Source organism: Glycine max, chromosome 18 (genome assembly GCF_000004515.6).
Source record: "Glycine max cultivar Williams 82 chromosome 18, Glycine_max_v4.0, whole genome shotgun sequence".
Taxonomy (NCBI): domain Eukaryota; kingdom Viridiplantae; phylum Streptophyta; class Magnoliopsida; order Fabales; family Fabaceae; genus Glycine; species Glycine max.
The window spans coordinates 9,200,010-9,212,247 of record NC_038254.2 but is presented as its reverse complement, the minus strand read 5'-3'; the positions used below and the strand labels follow the sequence as shown (position 1 = coordinate 9,212,247).

Genomic DNA, 12,238 nt, shown 5'->3' with positions numbered 1-12,238 from the left:
CTACCAACATTTCCATCTTGTGGATTTTATTCCACCAACATTCCCATTTCCATGCTGCAGAAAGTGATCCCTAGGATTTTGCGGGAGTTCTATCACTATGTTAATCCAAGACAATGACTCCCACCATAAAGGTAGGATTTTGCTGCAATTGAAGAATAGGTGGGCAGCCTCCTCCTCATTATTACTGCAGAATGGGCACAACGTGCCATTTACCACCACTTGTCCCCTTCTAAGGTTTAGCTTTTTTGGTAATCTATCCTTAATTAGCCTCCATGCAAACACTGATGATTTAGCTGGAATTTTAAGTTTCCATAGCTCCTCAAAAACAACATCCCGATTTTCTCCATTGATTCTCCCCATAGCAGATCATACGCGCTTTTTGTTGAGTAGTGTCCACTTGGGTCAGGTTTCCAAACCCAAGTATCTGCTCTATGTGGGTGGATTTCTTTTTGTGCTATCTCCCCAAGAAAGTCATCAGCCATTGCAATTTCACTGTCAAATAAGGTCTCCTCCAGTTGAACTTCCATTCCCATTCTGCACTTGTGTTGTTCCCCATCTGCATAATGATTTGCTATTGTTGGCATGAAATCTGATAAAATCTTGGGTATTTTACCATTAATGGTATATCATTGCCTATCCAGTAGTTCTCCTAAAACCGAAACTTGTCACCACGTCCCACCTTCCATGTTGTTTCCTTTTTAAGTGCATTGTACAACTGTTGTTGGTGAGTTATAATCAGGTCCTTCCACCATGAGGATTCATGACTACCTCTTCTTCCTTTTTCCAAGGTCCTCCATCCACCATATTTAGAGTCTAATATCCTGACCCACGGTTCTCCATGTTGTTGAAAAAGGTCCCATCGCCATTTCCCTAGCAGTGTTGTGTTGAAGGTCTTGAGATCTTTTATGTCGAGGCCCCCTATGACTTTTGGTAGACACAGTATTTTCCATTTGACCCATGCAATCTTCCTATGTTCCGATCCACCGCCCCATAGAAATCTTTGTTGAATGGTTTCCAGTTTATCAACTACTTTTGTGGGTATCCTGAAAAAAGAGAAAAAGTAAATGAGAATTGATTTTAGGACTGCATTAATAAGTGTCACTCTCCCCCCGAAGGATATGTGTCTTTGATTCCATTTGGCTAATTTTCTCTTGTATTTTCTAATTATAGGATCCCATAACTCGCTACGTCTTGGGTTTGCCCCAATGGGGATGCCCAGATACAGGAATGGCATGGACAACATACTGCAGTTGAGGTATTCAGTTGCCTCCCTCCGCCATTAATCTGATTTCCCGATGTCCCAAAACAACTTTTTGCGAAATTGATCTTTAAGCCTGATGCAAGTTCAAAGCTTCACAACATGGTCTTAATTGTCTTCACATTTTGCATTGTAGCTTCACCAAAAAATATGGTATCATTAGCGTATTGTAAGATGTTGACTAGCTCTTTGTTTTTCCCCACGAGGAAACTGCTAAATAAACTTTTATCCAAAGCTTCTCTCATCAAACCGGTTAGGCCTTCCGCAACAATATTGAATAGTAGAGGTGCTAGGGGATCGCCTTGTCTAAGGCCTCTCTGTGGAATGAATTCGTTTGTGGGGTTGTCATTTACCAATATAGAAATCGAGGCTGAGTTAAGACAACCCTCAATCCAACAAATCCACTTGGGGTAGAAGCCCAATCTCCTAATCATATATGATAGGAAATCCCACGAGATAGAGTCGTATGTTCTGTCATAGTCTACTTTGAACACCAAGCATGGCTTATGGCACCTCTTTGCTTCCTCCACCACTTCATTGGCTATCAATACACTGTGCAACAAGTGTCTTTCGCCTATGAATGTGGACTGTCTTGCATCTATTATCTCTGGCATCACCTTCTTCAATCTATTTGCTAGAAGCTTGACCAAAATCTTATAAACACAACCTATTAGTGAAATAGGTTTGTATTCATTAAGGTTTCGTGGATCTTTCACCTTAGGGATTAGGGCAATAAAGGATGCATTACTGCCCTTTGGGAAGACCCCATTGACATGGAATTCATCAAGGAACCTACTGATATATGGCTTTAGTAACTTCCAAAACTATTTAATGAATTTGAAATTTAATCCATCTGGTCTTGGGCTTTTCTCACTCCCACAATCCCACACAACTGCCCTTATTTCACCCTCACGAAAACTCCCTACCAGCATGTCGTTTTGCTGTTGTCCAATGCCATGAAATCTGATTCCATTAAGATCTAGTCTGCACTGCTCAGGTTCGCATGAATCTATTCATGAAGAACCTATGGACTTCCTCTTTCATTTTATCGGATCTTCTACCCATGAACCCTCGAGAAATACTCCTTTAACTGCATTATTTCTACGATTAGAATTCATCAACAAGTGGAAGTAGCGCGAATTACAATCCCCTTCTCTAATCCATCTTGCTCTCACCTTTTGTCTCAGTAATGACTCATGTGATTGGGTTGCTGACCATAACTCTTCTTGTAGTTTTTTGAAGGTCATCAGTTCTAGGGAGGACAAGTGTCTATTAGTGCTTGCATCTTCCAACTTGTCTAGATCGGCCTCAATCCTTTGTACCTTCTTGAGTGTATCTCCAAACTGCTCCCTGTTCCATAACTTCATTCTCTCCTTAAGTTTTTTTATTTTTTCTTTGAGTGCAAAGCCCCCCAGCCCCTTGGTTGTTTGTTTGTCCAACACTCGTTGACTAGCTTCTCAAATGACTTGTCTTTCAACTAGCAGTCAAGAACCCTAAAAGGTTTTGGCCCCCAATCAATATTTTTGGATTTGAGCAGGATGGGACAGTGATCTAATTTTTTTTTGTCCAAGATGAATTGGGTACATCCGGGCCATTTATTAAGCCACTCGTGGGAAACAAAATTTTTTGTCTAATTTACTCTTGGCAGTCCCGTTTGGTCTGAACCACGTGTATTTTCTCCCCATACTTGGTATCTCTTCTACTTCTATGTCAGCCATCTAGTCATTAAACTCACTGATAGTATTGACATCCTCTCCCCTCTGAGACACACCCACTCTTTCAGATGGATGTCTCATGCTGTTGAAGTCTCCTAGCAAACACCACAAGCCATCAGGACTTAGATTTTTCAGCTGCTTGACAAAGTCCCATAAAGCACACTTACTTTGGATGTCACATGGAGCATATATATTAACTATAAAGACTCTCTGATTCTCTTGAATCCACATTCCTTCCAATAGGATGAAACCTTTTCCATTTACCCTCCATTCCACTTTAAAAGCTTGTTCATTCCATAGGCATAATAATTCTCCAGTTGTATTTATTGCAGGTTGTATTCCCCAGCTAACTTTCGAATCTCCCCACAGAGCCTGGCACATGGTCTTGTCGATTTGCTCCTTCTTAGTTTCCTGAATGCATAACATATCTACTTGGTGTTTCTTGACCAACCTCCTGATTGCTGCCTATTTCACCCCCCTCCCTAGCCCTCTTATATTATAGGATACAATATTCATGAGAGAATATTTCTGTTTCCCAGTGCCTCTGCCTCCTTCTTGTCTCTGTTCTCCATTACTCTGATTTTATTGATGATTATAGCTTGATTTGTGTCAAATGTCACCCCCATATCTTTTGCCAGCTCCCATTGGGATGTTGCCTCCTGTAGTTGGTCTGTGCTGATTCCATCAGTGTTTGTTGAGGTCACCACAATTTTATTTTGCATTCCATGTTGTGAGGTTCCTCTGTCCATGGGAGAATTGTGTCCTTTGGAGCCTGTAAATGTTGAATCTGCATCCACTAAGGGGTGTTGTTGATTAAATAACATTTTAACTGTGCCCATTAGATTTTCATTTCCATTTTGTTGGGCCTCTTACTTTCTGCACCCCTTGTTCCTCGAGTAAACCTTCCATGCACTTCCATTATCAGCTTTGTGAACTTGTGGGCTGTCACAATTATTTTGTGATAAGGTAGCAGTGGTGTGGTTAGTAAGGCCCAACTTAATTATGGGTTGACACAGGGTTCTGTGCTTTTCCCATTTCCGTATCTGACCACACGCGTGTTTCATCAATGGGGAAATGTGGCTAGCTACCGCGGTCGTTACCCATTGGGTCCTCTATGTCTCGAGGACCGTTGGGTAATGGTGCACGCTGCTGGGTCTCGACTTCGTCGATACGGTCGCCGGCTAAGCTGTTGGGCGAGTGGTGGAGTTCAGGGGTTTCGATCGTCTTTGCATTCGGTGTGCTGCTATCGCTGTCGTCAGAGTCGATCTCTTCCGATGACCTGATGGCACTCCGATAATGGTGAGTGCACTTTCCGGCATCGCTCCAATTTTCTTAAACAATGTGTACTTTGTGCATCTCCCCTTTTATGTGAACTACAACCGTATGTTGGAATAAAGGTCTCCATGGAGTTCTGATAAGAACTCTAGCCTTATCTAGCCTTCACAGCTCTTCGATGTCGTGGTCCACCTCTACCAAGTCCCCTATTGCTGCCATGATTTTATGAATTTGCCCAATATCCCACGCTTCTAAAGGGATGCCCCAACATTGAGTCCATACCAATCTGTGTCCTGGTCTCATCGTCGGATTCCACTTCTCTAACGAATGGAACGGGGATGTGCCATGTCTGGTTTCTTCAATGATGAGCTCTTCCGCTTTGGTATCCGAGAGACCAAGGAGGAGTATCATATCATCCCCAATGTATTTCGGCACCACGTTTGTTCCTATCTCCCAGGGAATTTCGTCCTCGACTTTTTCGAATATCCCAATTTCTTTAGCCGGCCCACCCATGCATCTGTGTACCATTTCCTCTCCCCCGCTGGGATCTCGAGCTGGACCGATGAGTATGATCCCTCAGGTCTGAGAGTTATAGGTTGTGGGTGCCTCCGTTGTCCGATGTTCGTTTTGGTGGTTGACGCCGCTTTTGCATATGACATGGAAGTTGCCCTATAATGCATTGCCATTTGTCCAGGTGCTTCCACTTCATTGTTATCACCATCCGCTTGGGTCCTGGGTTTGACATTGTGTTCTTTATGCCTCTCATTTCCTCTCCAGTATTTTGAGACATTGACGTACATCTTAAGTTCAATTATGATATTGTCAATCTGTCTTTCTAGTCTGCGCTCGTCGGACACCCCTTTGAACCTTACGAAACCATATCTCCTGCCACCTTTGTTCTTATGTTTGGAGATGAAGATCTCCCTTAGATCCCCCCATTTTTTTGAACTGGGCCCAAAGATCTTTCTCCGTTGTGTGTTCGAGGAACCTCATGAAGTAGAAGGTTGTGATGTCGTCTCTCTCCCTCCAATTTGCATGTTGTCCAAACCTAGTGTAGACGTAATTCTGTCTGGGATCCACTCTCGTTTTCACCTCTTCTCTCTATCTACCTCTCCCTCTGGTCACAATGGTCCACTCAGTCTCCCCCCCCCTCCCCCCACCCCCTCTCTCTTATCTGTCACCAGCTCCTTTTTGTTATGCCATCATATTATATCAATATCATATATTAAGAATCGATCCAATTCAATCAAAATCAAATAAATCAATCCAAAAAATAAAAAACTGAATAAACCAAAAACATTAAATGGATCAAAATTATAAAAAAAAAACTAAATTTTTTATTGAATTGGATCAGATTTCAGATTTAATTTTGAAATCCAATCCAAATCAAAGTTATATATACATATATATTTTTATAAATAAATTTATGTTACTGCTCTTGTTTAGATTTATTTTTTTTATAATTTTATATACGAACAATGCTATTTTTTACGAATACTCGTGGTACGAAATGAATTAGACCAATAAGAGGAATTTATAATCATATATGGGTTTAATGATATAATAAAGATCGTTTTCATTCAGCCACATCTTCTGTGTATCATTTTTTTCGTACTATCCAGCATTTGGGTTTATAAAATTATCACAACTTATATTTATTTGTGAAAAATGTATCTGATTGAACAAAGTTACATAAATATAATTATTACTTATTAAGTTATGTAAATTTACTTTTAACAGTATATATTTGGAGAGTTATACTACTATTAGTTAAAGAAAAATGTGTTTATTATATATATTACTATTTATTTAGTATTTTTTTCAAAGAAAAATAAAAATAAGACTGAAACTCAAAACTAATTCAACCAAAACCGGTTTAAATTAAACTGAATTGAATCAGATTTAAATTTTTTTTATCAAACCTAGATAATTAATTAAGAAAATCAAAATAATTTGATCAGATATTAATAAAATTATTAAACATAAACACATTAATTTTTAATTAACATCGTTTATTAAATTAAACCATCTATGATTTTTTTCTTTTTTATGCCATTATTTTTATCTGTCTTGATTTTATTTATGTTTTTTCATGTCAATATAATATATTATTTCTATCTAAAATAATTAGCATTGAAATCATTCATTTTATTAATAATATTATCATAATTTGACCTCTTTTAAATACATTTAGTCATTATATATTTACACATCTTTAGGAAAAAACAAATTTTTGTTCTAAAAATTTTTAATTTAAAAATAAATTTTAAATATTCAAATCCCAAAAACAAATTTTTGTTCTAAAAATTTTTAATTTAAAAATAAATTTTAAATATTCAAATCCAATCAATCCAATTCGTTTCTGATTGGGTTGGTTGGATTAGACCTAAAAAAAAATTATACAAATACTATCAGACCTATAAAATTTTAATTAGATTGAATCATAAGTTTAGTGAATTGGTCTAAACTCAACCTGACCACCCTTATTGATTGGTGACTAAAAATGCACAACACTTTTCAATAAAACTGCTACATGTGAATTCGTAACTCTCGCTTTAATAGCATACTATTTTCCTAAAAGAATTGAAGGGCAAAAATCTATACCTAAGTGGTTAACAAGCATGCTGCGGCATCTAACAAGTTAGAAATTTGTCCTATGAATACAAAAAAATGGGGAAACGGGTAGTTCCCTTCTATTGCATAGATATCACTTCTGATTATGTCTGTATTAAAAGTAAATTATTCTTTTGCCATACATCAACTCAGTTCTGGAATCACAGGACAGTGACAAAGAGCAATTTGTGTTATAATTAGTGAAGTACTAACCGTATATATTGTTGTCAAATAAAAGATATTACCCTTACCCTAGCTATGTAATGCAGCATCAATAAAAATAGCCTTATCCCACTACATAAGATAAGGTTGATTACATGGATCATATTATGTATTTAGTCTCGATTATAAAACGAATTATCAAGGATATTATTCAGTAATGGTGATTGATTAATCTCGATAATCCAAAATTAAACGCAACAGCCATTAATTTATGCAACTGCCGGAATATAAGATATTGTCAAATTATATACTTGGAAACGATCATTATAAATCTTAAAACAACTCAAACTAATCAACTTTCATTCTTCCAAGCACAGAATACTCAATGGATCACAAACGTCAAGGAACTAGTGGCATTATGAAGCACAATTAATCAACTGTATAATATGCAAAGAAACAAGATGTCAACTATATTTCAAAACGAAAACTCTAACCATTTTCAAAACGAAAAATCACATTCTAAGGCTCCACTGTAGTCACCTGTTGCCATTCCCCATCTACTGCTTCCTTCCACAATGTCACATTGTTGTTCCCATCAGCCACAGCCAGTATGTTTCCTGTCAATGACCATGAGACCCTCCAAACAGGGGTCTTGAAATCATTCAAAACCTTGCCTTCCCACTGATCTCCCTCTTTCGCCACGGTCCATATGATCACTTTACCATCCTGCGATGCACTAGCAATGGTAGATTTAGGAAGCCCTAAATTGGGTGCCCAAGCAACATCTCGGACCCAATCCGTGTGCATCTGAAGAGCAGGGAAGCAGTCCATCTTCCAGAGTCCATTGTTTAACTTCCATACCTTCACAGTATTATCACAACCACCAGAGCACAGCTTCTGTACAGGATCAAGCAACCCTGCACCGACGAGGGCTCCGGGTGCCATTGATGGCGCCCATGACACCGAAGTGACACCAACTGGATGAGCCTGATCAATCCTTGCAGTGTCCCAGCCACCATCTGCTCTTGCAGTGAAAACAGATATATTCCCATCAGATGAGCCACAAGCCAAGCAGAGACCCAACTCGTGAGGCGCCCAAGCAACCGAATTCACAGATGACTTGTGGTCATCAAACACATGAGCTTGAGTCCATTCATTTTGGTTACCCTCCTTCCAAACAATGACACGGCCGTCAAAGGAACACGACGCAAGAAGAGAACCAAACTTAGGGTGAGCCCACACCACTTGCCATACAGGTCCTTGGTGACCAGTCAAAGTTGCTAGATGCTGGGAGGCCGTGTTGCTGACCCCAATTATCTTAATTGTGTGATCTGATGAAGCCGTGGCCAGCCTCTTACCATAGTAATCCATCGCAACATCATGGACCGTGTCTTGATGACCCGTTTCAACCTTCTGAGAAGGCATATTTCTGCTATCAACACACACATAATGCAAACAGTTAGTTCCAAACAACCATTTGCAAATAAAACTAACTAACCTAAAATCTAACTAAAACAAAAACAAAACTAAACTCTATGTTAACTAGTTACGTCCAATGTTGAAAAGGTAAAACAAATCTCAAATAAAAGACAATGAAGGATCAACGAAAGCATAACCATAAGATTTAATACAATATACATATAATATTTTCCAAGTAAACAGATATTCAAGCTTCAAACAACAATTCACTTTACATAATTACGAATCCATCGATAATACCCAAAAGTCAAACCCTATTCACACGCAGATGAAAAGCTGAAAACCCAGACAATTTGTTTAATTTTGCACAAAATTACATCGAATTTCACATTGGAAAAATTGAAACGAAAATTCATGCGAATCTTGATCGGTAAATGATCACAGAATCGCGAACAATTCGAAAAATTAAAAAAACCAAACCCCCTAAAACAAAAAGAAATGGGAAAAAAAGATTTTTCTTTTAAAAAATCTTGCGAGAACAATTGGGGAAAATCACGTAAGCGAATTTAAATGAGAAAATTGTCCCTTAAAGAAAGAGATTTCTAATGATCAGGAAGAATCGTGAAATGGGTACGAAATCGGAAGATCTAAGTTGAGATTTCAACAGATAGAGAGATAGAGGATAGAGAAGGAACCTGAGAAGAAGAAGAGCGAGAAAGTGAGGGAACCAAAGGAGGTGGTCGGAGCTGCGTCGACGGTGGCGCGAGACGAACTTGACGGCGAGTGTAAGATGAGATCTAACGAATAAGAAACTGAGAAACTGAAAAATGAGAGAAGAGAAAAAGAAGAAGCGTTGTCGTTTTGTTCATTTGTTTTAATTTTATGGGCTAGGAGTCTCTCACTGTTCTAATAAGGCAGCTGCTATTGGCACTTCCTGATTTTGTGTAACTACCCCCATTTTTACAACGGAAACATCCGATTGTATAATTACGCATGTGGAACGGAAATATATTTTTATTGTGTAATTTTTTTATACTCTCTAACAAAATGAAAATATAATTTTGTTGTATGCTTGCACAACTTAGTCAATTTCATTTATCATTTTATCATACTTACATGTTAAAATCAACACGCATATTACATGCATCTTCAAATCAGTACCTATTATTCATCATTCGATTTGAACTTAGAAACTTTATTATATATCATCCAATTCATCAATTTCAAACATGTTCATTCATTTTGGACTTTACCATTACATTTCTATTATTACTCAATTATGTCATATTCAGTATACACCTACATCAGCTTTTCAGTCTTACATTGCTTACATTGACTTTGAGCCTTAAATTACATATGTCGACTTTTCAACCTCACTTCTTCATTAGGCCACTTTGACTTACAATTCTTGCCTACAACACTCACAAATTGTAGGGTTATGAAACACCTTGGTCAGAAGGAACTCAAACCAACTTTTTTATTAAGCCACTTTACACAAATTGTACTTGTGACTTGAGGGATTTGTGTACTAGCTAGGATAAGTTACTATAATTTACAAAGACTAAAATAAATAAATATAAAGACTAAAACAAAAAAATACTAAATTACTAAGAACTAAGGATATATTTATTGATTTTGTCATCCAAATGAGTTTTATTTTTTTACTATTGATTATGTCAACAAGTGTTCTTATCACTAATCTCTACCACTTCTTCTCAATATGTCGGACTCTTCCGAATAGTGATAGATATCTGTAAAAGAGACTTTGATACTTAAGTCAGTAAATAAATTATTAGAGTTAATATGTAATTGGAAAAAAAATTATTTGTAGTGTATCTTTGTTATTTGAAATGAAATGGTAGTGTGTATGGGTAAGTGAGATAGGTAGTTACTTATAATGTATATTCCAAAGCTTTGATCAATTCAGGCAAACATTGAATTTACGTAAGCAATGTGGGTGGTTTGATATTAGTTACGCGAGAATTAAAACAAAAATGTGAAAGCTATAACCACCTTTGATCATTATAAAAGTGGTCTACCTAGCATGAAATTGAAGAGTAAAAGGCTATGGTTTAAAAATCACCTTAGATATGTGCGTGTTTGGAAAACGAATGTTGAAGGATAAAACCCACCTCAAAATTCAGAAAGAGACGCAAAAGCATTACTAAGTAATGCGCATAGTAGATATTTTGGTACACATTGTTCTCGCATTATCTATACTTCTCATGATACGTAAGTTATTACGAATCTAAATTTGTTAATTTCAATATGCATATTAGTATAATATTGCATCTCTATCAATTAATAAGAATGCATAACGTATATTATATTTAAATTTTCTTTTATTTTAAAAAATGAATTTTTAAAGGAGGTGCGAATGATCCATAAAAGAGTACGTGGTGCATTAGCAGTTTCATTCGAATTTTTCGTTTTTTAGTAATATTATCCATAAGCTTTTATAATATTTTTTACATACTCTTTTTTTTCTTCTTCAACATTTCTCTCTATTATTTCACCAACCTGCCGTTTTGTTTTATACTTCTCCCTCTTCTCCTATATTATTTCACTTGTATTACTATAAAAGAATATTGCACAATTTTATCGTATAAATATAATTTCTATTTTATATTCGAGAGAAAACAGTGCATTTTACAGTTATCTGAGCGTGAAAGTCATAGCTATTTATCTAAAATGTCGCAACTGATTGATTAGGAACGGCCAATATTTTCTTCTTTCTTGAGAATTGATCGTTGCAGGCGCAGAAAAGTGAGACTCATGAGAAAGCTTTGACCAGTATATAGATATACTTGAGATAGTAGTAGTTACCTTCATTGTAATTTTGACTTATAATCCTTCCTGGTACCTTTAATAAAAATGTTTTTTATTTGCAGACGAAAAAACTACTAAATTGTAATGAAAAAACTACTAATTTTGACTTATAATCCTTCCTGAAATTGATGTTACTGCTTAATGAGGTCATGTTTCCTTCTTTAGTTTTCCTCCATTATTTCCTCTGTGAGCGATGATGTCTCATAAATAAATAATATTTTCATAAATATTGTATTTATTTTCAGAGCAAAATATATTTTCATTTTCTGGGTTTTATTATTCCAAAAGTTATACTTATATATCTCCTACAAGAAATTAAAGTATATATACTTAGCATACTTAAAAAAAAAAGAAGCATACTTCAATGTAAACGAGTCTATTAATTACTGATAGCACTAACAACTAATTTTAAACTTTGTTCTATTTGATTATGTACGTCACGAATGATATTTTGAAGAAGTATGTAAAAATTTTAAAAGATTTTTTAGATCATCAATTATCTATGATTTTTATAAACAATAAATAAGATTTGTATTTTTCTTCATAAGAAGACTTGTACCTTTCTTTGTAGGAAGATTTTTCTTCGGTGTATATTTCCTTGGAAGAGGAGAGAAATAAGATTTCACTTTTTTAGAGCTTTCTTTCTGCCTCTCTACGTTCGCGATGATTATGAGTGAGAGAAATACTTTTCTGTCAGGAAGGAGACCTTATTTCACATTAGTGGGTATTATCACCTTTTTATAACCACTACTCTCATCAAGTAATAATTAACTATAGAAACTTCTCATATTAAGTCCAATTATAATTTAGTCTTTAATTATTAATTATTTATTTATTAGTCCCTACATAAGTCACATGCCTCTTACATGAGACATTAATTCTAACATTTTCCCACTTGACTCATGTGACATTAATAAACATTATGGACTAAATAAACAAATAGATTAACTAACATGATGCGCATTAA

At 36.2% G+C, this 12,238-nt stretch overlaps 2 protein-coding genes across 2 annotated transcripts; both read right to left on the bottom strand.

The window, feature by feature from the left end:
* Positions 1 to 360, bottom strand: LOC102661325 (uncharacterized). Its single transcript, XM_006603118.1, has one exon. It carries the CDS (start codon positions 358 to 360, stop codon positions 1 to 3), a length of 360 nt encoding a protein of 119 aa, XP_006603181.1.
* A 6,990-nt stretch (positions 361 to 7,350) lies between these two features.
* On the bottom strand, positions 7,351 to 9,399 carry LOC100783637 (protein transport protein SEC13 homolog B). The gene is made up of 2 exons (XM_003551821.5): positions 9,138 to 9,399; positions 7,351 to 8,452 (listed from the first exon to the last, which is right to left on the bottom strand). Exon 2 carries the CDS (start codon positions 8,446 to 8,448, stop codon positions 7,543 to 7,545), a length of 906 nt encoding a protein of 301 aa, XP_003551869.1. The 5' UTR covers positions 8,449 to 8,452; positions 9,138 to 9,399; the 3' UTR covers positions 7,351 to 7,542.
* Between the last annotated feature and the right edge of the window lie 2,839 nt (positions 9,400 to 12,238).